At 31.1% G+C, this 19,732-nt stretch overlaps 1 protein-coding gene and 1 long non-coding RNA gene across 6 annotated transcripts in view; one reads left to right on the top strand and one right to left on the bottom strand.

Moving 5' to 3' along the window:
• The window catches only part of LOC129952529 (kinase D-interacting substrate of 220 kDa), an 85,850-nt gene that overhangs the window by 24,866 nt on the left and 41,252 nt on the right, over positions 1-19,732 (bottom strand). The window contains exon 2 of one of the 5 annotated variants that reach the window (XM_056065143.1): positions 8,553-9,135. The exons of 3 other annotated variants lie outside the window; for them this stretch is intronic. In XM_056065143.1, the coding sequence (XP_055921118.1) occupies positions 8,553-8,942 (390 nt within the window). In that variant the 5' untranslated portion in view covers positions 8,943-9,135. Of the gene's footprint in view, positions 1-8,552; positions 9,136-17,486; positions 17,970-19,732 lie in introns of those variants that run through there. One more of the 5 variants, XM_056065147.1, reaches the window with a different exon arrangement.
• LOC129952530 (uncharacterized) lies at positions 41-4,128 on the top strand. The gene is made up of 2 exons (XR_008782329.1): positions 41-979; positions 3,900-4,128. It is a non-coding gene; the product is annotated as an uncharacterized LOC129952530 (long non-coding RNA).

Genomic DNA, 19,732 nt, shown 5'->3' with positions numbered 1-19,732 from the left:
GATAAACAGAGAGATATAGAGAGGTACCTACCTATCTTTGATTAGGTATTTTTTTGTATCAAACAAAAAGCGTTTGTATATATATGGAATTGGTTGCTTTTATAGAGCCACCACCTTACGTCCGTCGCGTCCGTCAGTTGGTTGTTTATGCTGCTGCAATTTTATACCCATATTTTCATGTATCTATAGAATCTACCAGCCGCTGTGAACATTACCTAAAGGTAGTATAGAGACTCTTGACTAAGTTGTCGACAAAACGGCGTCAAGAAAAAGATCCACTCTAAGCTAGAGATTAGTCCTATTTACTCAGAGACTTAGAACATGAAGAGTTTAAGTCTTTTCTAGTTTTGTTTTATAAGAACAACTAGGAGCCCATTTAATCTTTTCTTTTTTTTAGATCTGCACTCCAAAGATAGGTATCTAAAGGTAAACAGATGGGGCAGGCATAAGTTGAGTATAGGCAAGGCACTGCTTGTTATCAAAAAACTTGCATACGAGTACTTCCGACGACGACGACGTGACGGCTGACGGAGAAGCACGGTGTCATGCAATATACATTTAAAAAATAGCAACTGAGGTTTTTAAAGTGTACTTAAGTATATTAAGCACAATCAGAGCCGTGTATATTTATAAAGGTTTATAAAACTTTTCAAGTGTCCACTTTACCACTGAAATAAAATAATTGAAAGCTGTTTGTCAATTTGCAATGTAAACTATGAAAACTCGCATGCAACTAATTGAGAGAAGTAAAACAACAAATGCAATTACATTTTATATACAGCTATAGAAGATAATATACTCGTATAAATAGTGAGGCACTTAAAATCAGTGTGGATCTATCGATTGGTGGTGATAGTTTTGAGCACTTAGATATTATATAGTCTCCTTGAGCACACAGCAAAATATAAGCACATCGACTTCGACCGACTCTAAACGGAGGCAAAAACTAAGTAGAAATGATACTTTTAACCAAAACAACGTGAGTATAATTTGATGTATTTTAAAGGGTGTTTAAATTCAAGGATGATAATAAATAAATAATTACAAAAGTAAGTAGGCAGACAAGAGTGTCTATAAGTTAAGCGCCATCGCGTCATTTTGATTTGGATTTTTATTTCATATTTCTTGCAAACATACCTATAACATATTGTAGATAATATTGATAATAATTTTGACAGTTGTTGTCATTTAGATATTAATTTTTGATAGATGGAGGTGGTAAATGTCAATATTTATAATTTATAATCAATTAATTTGCATCATCATCGCTTCGCAGATATATAAAAATATAAGATAAGATCAGGTGGGTAATGGGTTTGAAAATTATCTGACCTTGTTGCACAATTTTATATAAGAAATCATTTGTCTGTCAAAATAAAGTGAAGTTAAATAAATAATTCCGATCAATTTGTTTTTAATTGATGACCAAACAGATGTCTTCAACTATTTTGCTTTATCATTGGAAGATAATTTTATAAGTAAATATTTATAAAAACTTTAAACAGTTATGTTTGTAAATTTGTATGATTTCACTTATTTTGAGCATTAAGCTATTTATTGACATTAAAATACTTTTAAGCAAATGTTACACCCTCACACTATCAAAATGTGACATTTGACATAAATATCAAAAATGAATCATATATAAATTTACTTTGTTTGAGGTGTTTAATGAAATGTTTACTCATTTAATTTTAGAACAAAAATATAAGCAATTTTTTTTTTTAATGCAAGCTCACAATCAGTGTAACATAATCGTACATACGATAACTAAGCTTCCGAACATAATTTGTTTTAATTTAACGGATATTCGGGAATACAAATAACTTTTCCCCAGACTTCGATTAAAAAACAAATACTGAGTAAAAAAAATATTTAAAAATTCAAAAACAATTACTGTATTGTAGATTTGTTTATAAGAATTCGCTTTGAAATTTAAAATCAAACAAACCTTAGTTTTTGCAACCTGTCATTCAAATATACAATTTAGAATTTCGTGTACGTTTGACCCATTACTAAGTACATGTCAACATGACAGGACACAGCGACAAACATATCAATTCGTTTTTAATTCATCTTTGACATGTACATGACATATACGCTTGTATCAATGGAGTTTAATTTAAATTTGCTTCTATTTCTAGCTACAAAAAAAAGCTGTGTCGGACAATACAATTTCACCTGTGATATTTCAAGATTTGTTTTAACATTTTCAGCTGTCACTTTTCTTTTTTCTGAGATGAAGGAACTAATGTATTAAATTACTGTGGTGCCGTTAGTAACACATTGGCCAGAGAATGAATTTGTCATACCCTTCAAGTTTCCACAGATTTTTTTTTGAAAAATGTAATTTTACAATATAAAACGTTAAGGAACTTGTAAAGTTTGAATTTTTTTTTAATGATTCAGTTGTAAGTCCATGTCTTATAAGAACCTTATGACTTTTGGAAATTATTGTAATCAAACAATTTGAAATCAAGCGTCAATTACGAAATTCCTAAATTAATCTTTTTTTGAAGTTTGGTAGGTAATCTTCATAAAAGTTACAAGACAGCAATGTATGGAAAAGCCATTAAAAACTACCTACCATGAAAGGAATGAATAAATCATTTTCAATATTTTTCTTACATTTAATGTCATTGGTGAAGCAAAAGTAGAACTGTCAAATTTATGTTCTATCACAACATGTGAACAATATATAAATAAAATATTACTGCACGAAGGCATTCTTTTCTTATGAACAAAGCGCTGAATGTAGCCATTTTTATTTTTGTAAGTACCATTTTAAATACATGTCAAAACAGTTGTTAGTTAGAATACACTTTCATTTGGATATTAGCTATCAGATATGTTTGTGAACGACCAAAATCAGATAGGTATCAAGATATGTCAAAACAGAAGTAAACACTGTTGACAAAGGAAGCAGGAAAATTAAACATTTTGCACAGGGTTAATATTTCTCTTATTTTGTAATTTTAAAGACTGTTTTAAATCAAAACAGCTTAAATAACGTTAATTTGGATTTTTCAATGGAAGGCGAGGATATAAATTCAGGTATTTAGCTATTAAACTGTTTTTAAAATTGCATATGCTGTTTTTCCCTATACATTTACAAAAAACAAACCTATCAGGATAACTTTAGTTTGATTCCGGAACGCGACCAATGTATATACACCGGTGTTACCAAATCCTGTCAAACTCAAATCCGATCCAATCGGTGCCTTGTTTAAAGAAAAAAAGAACTTCCTAATCGTATGCATTTGCAATACAAAGAGAATCATTTATATTTATAATGCCGACAATAAGGGAATTCTATGTGTTTATTATACGAAATTATGTTTTTCTTGTCGATTAAGATTTGAATCTTTAAATTATTGCATTAACCTCTTTTTGAAATGGAAGTAATGACTTTTGTATATCTTGTATTATCGCATTACTCGTATTTATCTTTAGATAACGCGAAAGTAATCCTTTAATCAAATGAGAAAGAAACAAAAATAATCAACAAGAACAATACAGCCATAAGGTATATTGTGGTATCATCCATTTATCGTACACACAGAAATGTGGGACCCTGGTTTATCGTCACTTCCTATCTAATCAATTTTGATCCATCTTCAATAACATACGCCATTAAACATTTCATTTGTCAAACAAGCAAAAAATAAATGTCATTACATAAACACTTTGTCACTTTTTTCCGTCACTTTATATTTTCTCAATGAAACACCCTGTATATCCGTGCTTTGATTAAATGACAGTTCATATGCATTCATCCGGTTATGTTTGTATTTTTGCCTAGATAAAGTCCGTTGATCTATAAAAGAAAAATATTTAAAAAAAAACAACGCAGACAAAAAAAAATAACAAACAAAACTTGATGGTGTCTAATCCAACAGGTGGGGCTCGAGTCATGGTGAATTCCAATAATTAAGGCCTATGCAAAGAAGTCATCAATTTTTCCACCACCAAATACCTCTACACGCGTCACTGCTACAGTCGGCTCGAACTTACATCGATAACACGATAATAAAACAAAACATTAAAGAAAAAAGAACCATAATTGACCAAAGATAATGGAAAAGTTTTGAGATTCCGGCAGGAAATATAATCAAATGAATTCCCAAAGTGCTAGCATGTTTTATTTTTCGGTTTTTTTTTCTCTTTCAGGTGAAATCTGCAATGGAGCTTCTGCCTCGGGGATGCCCCTATAACGGTCAATGTGATTCAAGTTCTTTATTTCTTTTTTTGATTTGTATTTAATTAAAATGCAAGCACAATAACAGAAAAGAAAAAAAAATTGGCCTAACGCATGCTTTGTGCATAAAATGCATTGGAAAAGTTATTTTTATACAAAGAAATGAAGTACGATGTGTAGGCATATAATTTCTGTCTCGACAAGACCACGGCCGCTAACGCGACGCGGCGGCGATATTTCTTGTGGGTTTATACAATGCAACAAAGATGAGCACAAAAGTATCAAACTGGTGCGACTGGAAAGCGCAAATGTGGGTCGTGAGTCGCCGAGCCGCGGTGATAAATACTGCGATCTATCTTGTTAGTAAATTCTGATTCTGACTCTGAGGATGAATATGCCACTTTTGGGTAAAATTAATGTGAATTCGAGGATTGTAATTAATGTGGCTTTAAGATTTCTGAATTCAGGGTGACCCTAGTGGTGTATTTGGGAATTTGTTTAGCTTCTGTTTCATTTTTAAGACTTTTTGGGCCTATTTGCTGTTGGAGTTTGTATTAGTTTTATGGCAGGATCATAAGTTCACAAATCAATAAGTAGACTTATAACCCATTTTAAGGGGAGAAAAAATACTGGCTTAGTGAATAAAAGGAAATAATAAGTTTTGTTGAGCTCTAAGTCTTTTCGAGCGTTGAAAAAAAAAACATAAACGGCCCATGGCAGCAAATTAGCCTATTTTTAGCACTGTGTGACGAGTTCAAGTAATAAATTAACTGCCAAAGTGACATAAGATACCACCATTTTAATTTTGTTATAAATTGATTTCTATTCATGTTTGGAATAAAAATAAAAGAAAACAATATAATAATTCTACTTTTAAATAAGTTTGAAATAATTTTTATCGCACAATTGACAGCTATTGGGTGGTTTTAAACCCAAACCGAAGAAAAACAGTTTCTTTAATAAATTTTAATGTTTTAAAAAGAACCTCGGTCCATCCTAGGTAACTGAACGAACAAACCTAACGTGAAAGCGTTTCACAAGAGAAAATACAAAATTGGCATTGAACGATTTACGTAATACCAAGTTTACATTGCGTTTTTTGTTTGCGTTCAACGATTTACATACTTACGGTGATTTATTTTGTTTATTCCTGAAATTAAGTATATTTTCAATGAAACATTAGTATCATTTATTTAAAGTTTCAACGAAATCAATTTGTTCGAAATCATTTAAAGAATCAACAAATATGAATTAAAGCAAATAATGTAAAGTGTGGCGCCAAACTACTGTTCCAATCAATTAAATGGTTTATTTTTTCTTTGAAGTGAAATATTTTTCTATCAAAAATAATTGCATATTTAAGTACATTGATGTTATTTGTTTTTTTGTTTGTTTTTCTCTTCAAAATATCGACCATTATTTTTGTATTAATATATTCTTTGAATAAATAATTTAAGAAACTTAAAATTAAAATCAAAACAAGGTGTTGCTGACGTTATTAAATTGATATTATACTGAAAATGCCCTTAAGGGATAAATTATTTGATGATAATCATTTGATCGTCGGTAGTTTATACCAATTAAATTCATTATAGCACTTATCGAATCTTTATTAATGTTAATTTAATTTAAGTTAAATACTCAATGAGGCACAAATAGCATGTGTATTTATGTAGTTCCAATTATGCCCACACGTGCATAGTGCAGGTGTGCATAATTCATTATATAAACAGAGCACCAATTTTACGTCTTAATGGGAGAAAGAAAGTTTTAATTTGGTATAATTATTGCACTTTAGAAATTGGAGAGATTTTATTGAAAGTTTAAAAAACACTCACAGAAAACATATAAATACATATGTATTTACGTATAAACAGGTAAATATTTCAAATAAACATTTTTCCTCATGTTTTAGACATGTTCCTTACATGATAACTTTTGAAAGTTGAGATTTGATACTTTGTTTTTAAATACTTAGTTTATTTTATCGTTATCAAATTGTGCTAATTTTTATATGTTTGATGTATTGAAAATAAATATTATTACTGTTCAGAATCTTGAAACATCAATAAAAAAAGTTAGTAAACTATTAAAAAAAATCAAAAATGTTCACTTTGTTGAAGAGAAATGTATTCCTTATGTTACTTTTACATCGCATCATCTTTCAGTTAATCAAAGTATTGGCTGTCATTTTTGACACTTCTGCACAGCCTGAAGTTATCATTTCCGCATACTCAAAAATTAAATTATGCATGACTGATTTCAAGAGTTTTTGTTTATAATTGATTTCTTTCCTGCCAAAAAAGATTGGTTTAAAGATGACGAGGATTAAAAATACATTAAGTAAGTTCGTTATCCTCAGGTATTTCCCATAATTGATTATTATTTATTTTTAAAACAGTTTATTATTATGAAACGTGTTGTTAATATGTTTCAGCACTAACATACGTCATTATTTGTTTGCATGAGTTTTATAAATGGTAAGACATTAGCAACAAAACTTAATTCATGTATTTAAAATGTCATGCGATTCTTCCTAAGGGTCTATTGTTTTTTAATTCTTAACTTATTGTAAACCTTGTTGTTTAACTGTGATCTTCAGACTTATTGATCCTCAAATTAAATTATTCTCAGAAAGACAAACAAAAACTCAAAAAATTGTTAAAACAAAAAACAGTCTTCCGTTGAAAGTCTGAAAGTGGATAATTTCTGGGTAGATATGTCATGTTTTAATAAATATAGAGGGTCATTCATTTGTCGTTTTCGAAAATTATGCTAAATAAAAAAACAGGGATACATTTCTGATGATAATTTTATTTCATTATTTTTATAATTGTTTAACTAAGAAAACATTACGGGCGCTGAGGTGGACAATAATGTAACGCTTCCACTCTCTTCAAATTTGTTCACAATTATGTCAACCTTAATTATCTCATAATACGCGAAAAGAAGCTACGTTTGCATCAACACTTTTGTTTAAGTATCAATTGTTTTAGACGCGTTGTTCGATTACTAAGCAATTCATTATCGTAAATTACAAATGTTGAACTATTATTATTACACTTCAAATGACAGCTGAGTTTGACAGGTATCCAATACGAGCGCTACCAACTTGAAACCATGATGTAAATTACCCTTTACAACACTTTAAAAATTGTTTAACAGCTTTAGTATTTTATAAGCATAAATTATAGGGATAAGCAAAACGCCATCTCATTCACCTATTATTTTTGCTAAGTAGCTGAATTTGTTGTTTGGTACAATATGTAAATTCATTTCTAAGCTGACGTTACACTGCAACAGTTACAATGAAAGTATAACAACATCAGTTTACAAAAATATTCTTTTTTAAAATCAAACGGTCTTTTATTAATGTTTTGAAGTGTCAAAGTGTGTGATAATTTGATTAATTGACAATGTAAAAGTATAGCAGTTTAAGATAGTGATATGTTTTAGGATTTTGACAGTTTTGAGGTGCGTATTCACAAGTTTTAAATTTTATTTTTAGCGTATGTAGGATACATTTCACCTTTTCTTTTTTGGGACAAATAAATATATAAATGCAGCTTGTTGCCATTTTTTTTTCGAAGTTTCTTAGCTGTTATTGACAGACATCTTAAGACTTTGACAGTTATGACAGCTAAAAGTAAATGTCTATACAGTTTAAGTAACAAACTTGAGTTCTAAAACTTACTTAAATAAATTATTCTTGAAGTAAATATATATATGTATAAAATAGACTAACCTAAGTTAAAGTTATAAGAAAAATTCACACAAAAATCGTTTTAGTAATCAAAAACCACTATCAAACTATACAAACTACTAAATAGTATTATATTAATAGAAACAAATCAAAACATAAACACCATTCGAATGAAATTCAATATAGTAGCATGATAGAAAAAGCTTAAGGCCAATGCACACTATTTGTTGGTTTTATGGTCATTGCAGAGAAGATATCATGATGGAGATGAACTACAAAAAGAAGGAAGAGTGCATCAAATCGTTTTATTATTCGTTCCAGAAATAGAAACAAGAAGGCTTATATGTTATCTATAGACTAAAGTGAGTGCAGATGATCCAGATCCAGTTCCAGATCCAGAGAAGAGAGACAAAATAACACAAAAGACAAAAACTCAACAGACCATGCTTTAAGGTGACATGTACATGACCACATGAAGTAGAATGTATATTGTGCGTGTATTAATTTCTGTTTGCAGCCTGCGGGTAAGGATGAATCTATGTTATTTTTATTTTTTCAAATTTAATTCAGCCTCTATACATAAGACTATATAAAGTGCAAGCCAAACCCGAAAGCCAAGGCTTAGTGTGTGTTTTTTTTTTAGTTTTATACCGCAGAGAACCGCCGGAGTCCAAGAGTAAACTGGCTGAAACGTCTTGTGGGACTATGGGCATCTACGTTATTTGAGGACAATCCATTGTTCCCGGGATCGCTTATTAGGAACGTTGGCACAATTTTTTGCAACGACACCACTTCTACACTCAACACGGCATCAACATCAGGTTCAATGACTGCCCCATCGCCATCATCTCTATTGCCTACTCCTCCTGATGGTGAATGCGATTCAATGAGGGGTGAATTGAGGTTTGTTGACGATGCATCTGTAATCCCAGCATCGTGGATACTTCGTACCAAGGCTCTTATATGACTGTATGAGCCTGGAAGATGGTCATTATTGCTTGTGATGGGTTGTTTATTATTGATGAGGTGGACATCTTTCATGGCGACGATGGCGATGTTAGTTTTCTTAGATTTTTCTGCTGCTTCTAAATGACGATGTTTTGTTCGAGATTCGCAAACATCGATTTAATTGCTGCTTCGGAAAATATGACAGGTTTCCGTTGTGATGTTTTATTTTTCTGAATTGTTGGTGCGTGTTAAAATGCGTGATTTCAAAATGTTTGAATATTGTTAGCTTTCATAATAATAATACAAAAATGAAAATAAAAATATTTGTTTTTGTTTTGGAAAATTTGGTTGTATTTTTTTTTCTAATTCTTATTAAAAATTAAATTTATTATATTTGTTTAGTAATAAATATAATTGAGAATATGATAAGTTGAGTAAGGTTTTTGACGATGAATAAGAAGATGTGTTATTATATGCCGCTCAGTTTGGATGACAGTCATAGATTTCAAGAGTATAGAGTAGAACATATATATAAAGACTATAGTAAAACTTCTTATCTTGCTACAGATATGTACATCGTCACAAAAGAATACGAATACGACAGATAAAGATTTAGATATTATAAAGCACTAAAAGATAAGGTCGAGTATTAAAACATAAAATCAAGAAAAATACTTAAATCAAGAAACGTGACTCTGAAACTCAAGGTCCTGTATGTAAAGACTTTTAAGATATCAGAACATCTTAATAATTATTATTGTCGAAGAGAAATGCCATTTTGGATGATGAGATAAAAAAGTATTTACAAAAATGTAATTTGGTCTCTAGAACATATTTAATTTAATAAAGAGATTTTAAGAGTTTTTATCATAAGGTACAGCGTTGCCACATTGCAACAAATGTGTGAAAATTAGTTTCTACTTTGTTTTGCTTATTGTAACACTTTTTCCAGGAAGAATTTTATTAAATTTACTTTTATGAAGAATTGAGTTTGTGCGACGGTTGGTCCACATATTTGCCGAAAAATATCGTCAAAGGCATAAAGACGATACCCATGACCAACAATGCGTGTAGGAAAGTCTAGCCACCTTAACTTAGTATGGCCGAGGGCCCATCATAAAGCATTAACGATAGAAAATCACTCCAAGAATATTTTAATAACTTTAATTTTAATTATATGCTTGGCTACCGACTTCTTTCAACACGACATTAGTTGTTTTTCCTCAAAAAAAAATTGAGCGCATGTAGGCACTCGGTAATGCAAGGAATTCCACACGATTTTCCAGAAAGTCTTGGCTGGAATGGGTTCGAAGGTGAAGAGCTGAACTCACTCACTGAGCTACTGGGTGATCGTATCACCTCTTTACATAGATCGCATGCGATGAAAGATACCTGCTTCTCGGTCGCACACCGCGCATAAGATCAGAGAGGATTGCCTGAGAGCAAGTAGACGGATTGCGCCCAAAGCTATAAGACGAACGAAAAATTGTGTGCAGGATTTTTTTTTAAAAAGACTTGCGTAGAGTAATTTTTTTTGTACGATAGTTTTCCTTTAAGTTTTTATTAAGTTGAAGTTTTTGTTCTGTTGTGGAAGTTGAAAAGCTAAGCATAGTGTTTTCTTTTTATTTTCTAAGAATATTGCTTTTTTGAACCCTTCCTTTGTCTTTAATTCGTCTTTTTGACGTTCGAGTCGAAGTATTAATTTTCCGATATTACGGGACGCGTTCACCGCTTTTGATTTTTTTCTTGTAGAAATAATTTTCTTAGAGTGATTTCTTTTATCGATTTTATAATTATATTCATAGTTTTTTTTTTGTTTGCAATACATTTATCGAGAATTGAACTTCTGTCAATCTCAATAATTCAATTTGTATTTTTCTCTTTTATAAAAGATCCTGTTTTTTAATCCCGGCTTCGGCCAAGGTTTTCCAGGCAATAAAACATAACTCAAATTTTCCATCTGGACAACAATACCTTTCTTTTATTTCGTAACTTGATTTGAAGACTAAATTTCAAAGTTTCGTGGCGCCCATTGTTATCAATACGACTTGGTAAAATTCATCCCTTCGTATTTCGATATCATTTTGATATCAATTTTATTTCAATTTCTGGATCACCTCGATTAATAAAATATTCACCATCAAACCCCCCAACCCCCTTAGGCTGAGCTACCGTACTGGCAATGCTTTCATTGCTACCTGTGGTGAATTCTTTTACATGTTAGACATATCGACTGACGTTTCTCATAAATTGTCAAATTTATTCTCGCGGCACATCGGGTAGTGCAATTCAAATTGATTCAATATAAGAAAAACAAAAACAAATAAAAAATAAAAATTTAAAGTCGCGTACGGTCGTAGTTAATATGGGATTCGAAAATCCAATAGTGTTATATATTCAATCCGTCGGGTCGGTCGAGTGATGGACAAATGTCAATGCGAAAGATCAACTTAATACTAATTTGTATGACAGTGTTTAAATATAATTTAGTTTAAAACGAACAAAACAACAAAAAAGGCAAACATTTTTGCAAATGTGACTAATTAAGTTTCCGTGTCCCTGATCAACTGGTATGATTCAAACTTTCAAAACGCTCTATAAACCGCAAAATCGTGCAAACTTGAGTAAACAGCAAATCCATCGTTAAGCTACCAACTAATGTTTTCTGAATGCATCCTTTGGAAAATTCAACAAAGCACAATTGCCACCAGTGACAGTTGTTGTCTGTCCCTGTCTTTGTAACTTGACGTTTTTCTTTGTTTTGTTCAGAGCAGAGCTTACATGTCAAACACAAAATTTTGTTTGTTTTTACCTTTGTTTTACCAGAGCTTTAAATTTGTTTCTTTTTTCGTTCTGAGCTTGTTCAGAGCCTGCTCTATGAGCTCAGAATAAAATAACTGAGCAGGCCGATTCAATGCTGATCACAACCGTTTGAAAGATTTGACAGGTGAATTTGAAAATAAAATATAAAGCTATTAAATGTCGCAAGAGTGATATACAAAAACACTCTAATAAAGATATAAATCCTCGGTAGGCATCTTGGTTTGCCTACAAGCTAAACCGGAAATCAGACTCATAAGCTCATTAGTATTTCTTAAGACAAGTAAATTGACAAATTTCAAAGACTGTTAAGTGTTTAGCTGTGTTTCATAAATAATTCTGAATGTTTAGAATCATGCTTTATTTAGAACATGTTCGATATGCTCGGACTCCGTTCAGAATTCTTGTTGAAAAAGAAAAGCCCATGTTATCTTTGTATGTATCTAAAATCTGTAAGGGCGGCATGCACCTAGGGCCAACAGTGACATTAGCTCGTGCAGTTTTGTTTTTTCACCTGTTTTATACAAAACTTCCAACGCCATATTGGGGCTACTGAGAAAGTAAAAAATAATTGTTTCATGATAATACTATTTTTATTTAAGCCTAGTACGCTGCTGATGCGAAACGAAATTTTTCGGTGGTCTCCAAGTGTAGAGCGAAATTAAAACGAAAACCACAACGGAAAAATATTTGTGTAGAGTTCTGTCAGCTGTGGAAAACAAAAAAGAAAAACACCGAAAGTCACGAGTAAACAATTTTCAATTTTGATTTGTAAACAATTTTTTCCAATAAATAAATTAAACGTCAAAATTTCGCAAGCAATTAATATACCGGGCAATTAAATTGAGAACGAAAAGAGTGGAGAATTGTACTAAAAAATCTAGTACAGCTATCCACTAAAATGACACATTTCGTTGTTCAGCAGCGTACTGAAAAACGAAAAGCACAGCGAAATTTTTGTTTATGATTTCGTCATGTCATTTTTGTATGGGAAATTTCGTTTCGCATCAGCAGCGTACTAGGCTTTACAAAGGAATTTTCCTCTTTAAGTTCTGAATAGATTTCTAACTGTCAAACTCAAAATTATATGCCTCTTTTTGTGGAGTACGTTCAGAGCTTCAATCAAAAATGCAGTGACAACTAAATGCTTTATATTTTTCTAATTGTTCAGTATTTAATTTTACATATTTATAGATCCATAAGTTCTGTCTTCCCGATCTCATGTCATTTCAATTTAAATAAATTCGGTCAGTTTATATTTCTAAAATCTGCTAGACTCTGTATTCTAGGAAATATAAACAAATTTTCTCATACAAATTTCACAATTTTGCTGTCAAAAATCAGAATTCATTTTTGTGATTCGGTTTGTCAAAAATACTCTAAAGCACGTTCAAAAAAGAAAGAAAAGAAAAACAGAGCTAATTTGATGGAGTGATGAAAATGAATAGAGGATTGTGTTTGTATTTCATTTTCCTCCCCTGTCAATCTGACAGTGAAAATTCCCAGAAATCTTAGAAAAACAAACTGGGCAATTTAAAGCTCTATGACACTTCATCACAATTGCTTCTTCTTAAATTATGCAATGGTGCAGAGTGTACATCTTAAACTTATATAAACAGTTGTAGCTTATTTTGTTTCTTAGATCAAAACATGTGTATTTTTTTTTACTTGGCTAAATACGATTACATGTTCATAATGTTTCACTTAAGAAGTGGGCTCTATTCACCGTAAAATCGTGCAAACTTGAGTACACAAACTCTTTCTTGTTATATTCTTATTCAAATCATCGTATGAGTTATTAATAACATTTTTTATTATTGTATTTTTAGTTTCTTTCATTCATAATTTTTTTTAGATTCCTAAAAGTATACTTTTATTTTTAAACTTCAGCGACTACAGCTGAAATGTTGGCATTGTTTTAGGAGACTTTAATTTCAACAACGAAGTAAACGTTAATTTGTTTAAATGGTGTTTGAATTTAAAAGAATTCGTTGCAATTTTTTAAGGGTGGTAATAATTGTTATTTTTATTTTTATTTTTTAAAACAAATTTGGACTGGATAAGAAAATTAATATGCCTAAATTTTAATCACGTCTAACATTTATAAGAATGCAAAGAAACTTTTCGTGCATTCTAGTGAATTCGCATACTATTTTGTTTGGCCACTTTTTAGGGAAGGACAAAAGATGCCATATCGGTCATAAGGAAACACGGGATATAGCAAATTAATTATTTAATGTTAAAAAGTTGTTTTTAACTGCTGTTAAAGCTATTTTTGATACCTAAGCATTCTTAGATTATGTACTACGTCATTATATCGCAGAAACTGTTGCTTTTTAAGAGAAAAAACAACTTTCAACTTCTTTAGAAGATTTATACAATCATAAACATATTTAATGCAATTAAATCTAATCAATTTTTTTTTAATTTGCAGTGGTGAACATTAATTTAGCACATTGAAAAGAGTACAAGTATTTTTCTGCTTTCAATTCTTTATTACTTGCAAGTAACGGTTTATTTTTATGTTGTTACTATGGCTACCTTATATGGTAATACAAATGTGTAAATGATTGAAAAGTAAAATACCGTTTTGCGAAAAATGAAGATTGTTTGTGATTTGCGTTGTTTTTAGCTGGACATAAATTTAGACCGTTTTGCAATCAAAGAGTGTATTTTTAATTTTTGTGTTTTTTAAAAAGAAAATAATAATTTTTGAGGTAATTAAATATTACTCTGATGACCTATACTAAAAAAAAATTAGTCATGGCAAAAGGAAAATGGTGCTCAAAGGAAAAAAGAAGTCTGATCTTGAAAATGGAGTCAATGGGGTGGACAGACATTTGTAAGTTGTTAGAATGCTCCAGGAAGCTGGTTTATACCTTCGTCATTTCAAAAATGGAATGATTGAAAACGTTAAACATACAAAACCCCCGGGCCAGAAAGACAACTACAAATGAAGATAGAATTATTTATTTAGGTTAACGACTAAGGATCCGTTTAAGGCTTCCAGTGTCATTCGAAGCGAACGAACTATGGAGCTCAGAGAAAACCGCTTGTATCAAAAAAAAATCTGAAATATAGGCTACAGTTTGCCAAAGCTCAACTAGATAAACTAATTAGTTTCTGAAAAAACGTGTTTTGGAGCGATGAATCCAAATTTTGCCGGTTCGGATCGGATGGGAAAAAATATGTGTGGCGCCTGCAAAAACAGGGAATATGATCCAAGGTACTCCATTAAGCCCGTGAAACACGGTGGAGGCAACGTTAAGGTCTGGGCTGCTTTTTCATGGCACGGCGGCGTTGGCCCATCGTAAAAATTGACACCAAAATGGAACAGAACGTGTACAGAGCTATCCTGTTGGATCATATGAAACCCTACGCAGAAGACAATTTGCCGTTATAATGGCGCTTCATGCACGACAACGACCCTAAACACACTTCAAAGTTAGTGAAGTGTGCCTAAGAGGTGAATAAAATTGACTTTTTGCAGTGGCCAGCACAATTACCCGATCTTAACCCGATCGAGAATTTGTGGAATGATGTTGAACATCACATTGAGCAAAAAAAACAACCAATTTAACACAATTGTGGCAGGAGATTCAAAATGCTTGGTATGCAATTCCAAAGTCAAGGTGTGAGGCTTTGGTTGAAAGTTTGCCAAGAAGAATTGCTTCTGTACAGCAAAATAAAGGGTTCCCTATCAAATACTAAGAAAAACTTAGAATTGATAACGGTAAGTAAAATTTTATCAAGAAACTGTTGAATGTGTTAAATTCGTGTCCAGGCGAAAATTGATGTTTCTACATTCCATACTTTTTTCTTCTTACAGATGTTAAACATATTTGATGAAGTACTATTAAAACATAGTGCTGTGTATATGTAATGTAAATAAAATATAACTAATAGTAAGAAAACAAGTGACAAGTGTGCTAAATTCTTGTCCACCACTGTATGTGTAAAAAAATGTATTTTTGACAAGTAGTTTTTCCATTTTTTGATATGTATGCATATTTTGGTAGATTCATTTATGACTTCTGAGTTTCTGACATTTCAAACTAATAAATCTTTTTCTGGAACTTTCGTTCTGTTTACTAAGTTTTTTTTATCTAGAACTGTCATTTTTGAGACGTGTTTATATGCATAATTTTTAATGAAATTAAATTCGGATGTTCCTAGCTAGGAAAGTATTAAAACTTCGGAATACTTAGTAAATTTTTAAGCCCTTAAAAAAGTTTGTTTTTATGACTAATATTATTAAGTAAAAGTGTTGCCATATTTTCTTTTATTTAAAAAAATAAATAATTATTAACTAATAAGAACCGATCTCCCCAAATTCCTTAATACCATTGAAATACATAAAGAAAAATGTAAAATTTAGAAAAAATGTAAGATTTAGTTTTTTAAACGATTATATAAAACATAAAACTATTGTGGCCATTGTTATGTCCTTATTTTTAATATTAAAACTGAATCACACGTGCTTTCAACATATTTGGCAACATTTAATCGTTGTTTCTATTTATTTTGTACTAACTTTTATTTTTAAGTTTACTTTAAGAAGTATTTTAAGGCTATATGGACAATTATTGCCGCTAAGCAACAGGTCAAACTGTCGCATGTTCGGCATTAAGTAATTTAAAGTTTTATAATCTCTTAAATAAAGACAAAATTTGAATTCCTTTGTTCCTTTTTTTAATCTCATACGAAATAATTTAGTTTTTATAAATATTTCAAAAAATTCTTGGCAATTCTAGAAAAAATTATTTTCCGATAAGTCATTTTTATTTTGAATATAAATGCATTTCAAATTTATAAACAACATTGATCAAGGGTGCATAGACAAATAAAAATTAGTAGGTACATTTTTTGGTAAAAATTGTTCGCGCTGTAATAAGAAAAAGTTTCCATCAAACCTAGAATTTTGATTTTACAAAAAAAGATGAAAATATGCCATTAAAAATAAAATCATTAAAAGAAATCACTACATCTGCAACTATTACAATTCTGAACTATAGTTTTCCATACACTCAATTTATGTTTTTTATCTTAGCGTGTAAACACACGGCAAAACTATTATTAAATCTATTTCTAAAACTAGAAACACAATTGTATGTTCTGGTGAAGCATCACTGGGGGGGAAAACAATTTTAAATCTACGTAATTTACATGTTAAAACAACATAACTAATCTTTTATAGGCTTTTAGTAAAGTTCAGATAATTTTCAAGGCCAAATTCTTATCCCTCTAATGATAAAAAAAATTGCTACCAAACTCGTGGAATCGCTTTGTTATCGGTTATTTGTATTTGAACGTGTTATCGAATAAAACATTTTTTCAAGTTAAAAAAAATACCTGAGTAGTTTGGTGAACTTTTAGTAATAGTAAATATTATTTTTTGAAAAACTTCCGATCGTGACTAAGTTTGATGAACACACTCTCAACTCCCCCTCTCTCTCATTCTCACTCTCACTCTCTCTCTCTCTTACTCATCATGAAAGTAAACAAAAACTCAAACAATCCTTGCCTATCTGTCATCATAATCTTAATTGACAGGTCTTAAATTTATTATACTAATAATTTATTAACAAAAAAAAATTCCTCTCACGAGCTAAAGTTAATTAAAATTAAATCGTCTAGAAAGTACTACCCATAAAAATGAAATGCAAATACCTGTTCACACATTGAATGCCTCATGACAGAATATTGTGCATACGAGTAGGTATATTTAACAACTTACACAACTTGTAACAGATGTTAGAAAAGACAAAACAAAAATATTTTATTCTCAAATCTAAACCAAAAATTATGATAGTTTACCTCATTGTCGGAAATGTGTGGCCGCAAACGGGCTTTGAACATTTTCTTAAGTATTTTTCCGTTATTGGGATCCGTTTTGACAAGATTTTAATTGACAGCTTGACAGTTCGAAATTCACGCACTCGAATCGTATTTAATTCGAAGTTTTCACTTTCGAATCAAATAACACACTCACTTGGTTTATTGAAGTTTTTGATTCACACAAAATATTCTAAACCAATGGAACAACAAAAAGGAACCATCTGTCAGATCCAAAAACGTACGTACGCTTGGAAAGGAAACTAATTTTCTAACAAATAAACAAAAATATAACAAGAGGAAGAAGCAGAAAAATGACGACAAAATAATAAACAATCGCGTGTGACAATTTCGATCGAAACTAATTTACTGAGGGTGCGATCGTGGATGCAAATTAATTTAAAAGCGTTCCCTGGCAAGAATCATTAGTATTTCAGTTTTCTATTTTTTTTTTATTTTTGTCAAAAGAGGGGCGGTTGTGACTGGCTGTGCTGCCGCTGCTTAATTAGTTTACAGAAGCAAACAAAACAAAAGAAAAAGAAAAATATTCCGGCATAAGAATGAAAAGGGTTGGGCGCGCACTCACGAAACGATCAACTCTAAATACACAGATTTAGATATTAAGATTATAATACAGAGGTATATTTGTTTATATATTTTTTGTTTCACTTTTTTATTTTATACACAACAATTTTAATTAATTTTGTTAGTTTCCTTAATTTGTTGTGTGCTAAAAGCTAATACTCGTTGCAAAAATCGCGTTTACACTAAGCAATTTTAAGCTTCGATTGCATTGGACGCACTTATTTCCGGTTGATAAAATATCATCTGCAAACCGATCGGCGAAGTGTAAACAAACGGCACTAAAAAAACTAAAACTCTTTGCACATTGCTTCTTATTTGTGGTGTTTACATTGTTGCATTAAAAAAGAGAGAATCTTTTATTTATTTTTTTAATGCAAAGGAATCTGAGGGTGAGAATTTTTCTATATAAGTTGCCAGAGCCCAACAATGTATACGACTAACAAAATTAAATTGTCATCCACGACAGCAGAAAAAGGTCTTATTAGGTTCAACAAATGTCAGTCTCTAGCTCTCAGTGACAGCTATAACGACTAAATATCACTAGAAGTAGAATCAAGTCACGAGAAAGAGGCAAGGCGAAGACCCAACACCAAGGCGTACATTTGAAGTTTATTACTCGTCATATCTCGATTAAATGGCGAATTTGAAACAATTGTTTTAGTTTTATGGTATTTTGTTTATCCCCGGCCAGCGCGCGCGGCACATGTCACCCATCATCATGGCTGCCGCTGCTGGCGCCGCCTGCCGCACCATCAACGAAGCGAGATGAAATTTATTTGATTATATCTTTATTCCATAGCTCCACAAAAATGATATGGTGTGTAAATGATGAGTTTTAGAGTAACAACAACAACAAGCGGGGAAGTCGTATTTTTGTGAGGGTAGAATTTTGATTGCTGTGCGCGATAAGTGGATTTTGTTTGTTGATTAAAACTTTTATTGATACCCGCAATAATCAGTCATGAGCGGAATCGTAGTTTGGCTGTAACTAGTTTCATTTTCATTTTCATTTTCATTTGAATTAATGAATTAGGTTTATAGATTTGTTCCGATTTATAACTATTTGTGTTTTATTGATCATTAATCAGTTTTCTTATGTAAACGAGTATATGTGGCTTGAGCCATACAAAACAAATGATTTACTTATTAAAAGTGGAACAATACATATTTTTGTTTATTGTTGTTGTTCTTGTTTTATTCTTTTAAAGTTTAGATTGTTTGATAATCAAATCTTTATATGTGATGTAGAGTTCTTTTTATGAGACATTTTTGTTTTTTTCAAATAAGTAGGTTATCTTTTGCGAAGTGAAAGGGTTTTAATCATTGATTTATTTGTTGTTTAAATTATGATAAACTAAAGAACTTTTAAAAAACAGCTGCCTCTGATGGTTTTCGTGAAATGAGTTTGGAGATTCTTAAAACGAATATCCTTAGTTTACATTGGTTTCCAGTAAGAAGTGTGTGTTTTATTGGAAGAACAGAGTAAGCTTTTGCAACATTTTTGCCCGACTACTTAAGCAATAGAACTTTGCTCGAGCAGTGTTAGAGGAAAGAATATGACGAATTGACCTGATTTTTAGAACATTTACATTTCTTAAGAGTCAACTGAACATTGTTTTTAATAAATCATTGGTCAAACATTT

This window comes from Eupeodes corollae, chromosome 3 (assembly GCF_945859685.1).
Source record: "Eupeodes corollae chromosome 3, idEupCoro1.1, whole genome shotgun sequence".
NCBI lineage: Eukaryota > Metazoa > Arthropoda > Insecta > Diptera > Syrphidae > Eupeodes > Eupeodes corollae.
The sequence above is the reverse complement of the archived record's forward strand: the minus strand, read 5'-3'. Positions and strand labels throughout refer to the sequence as shown.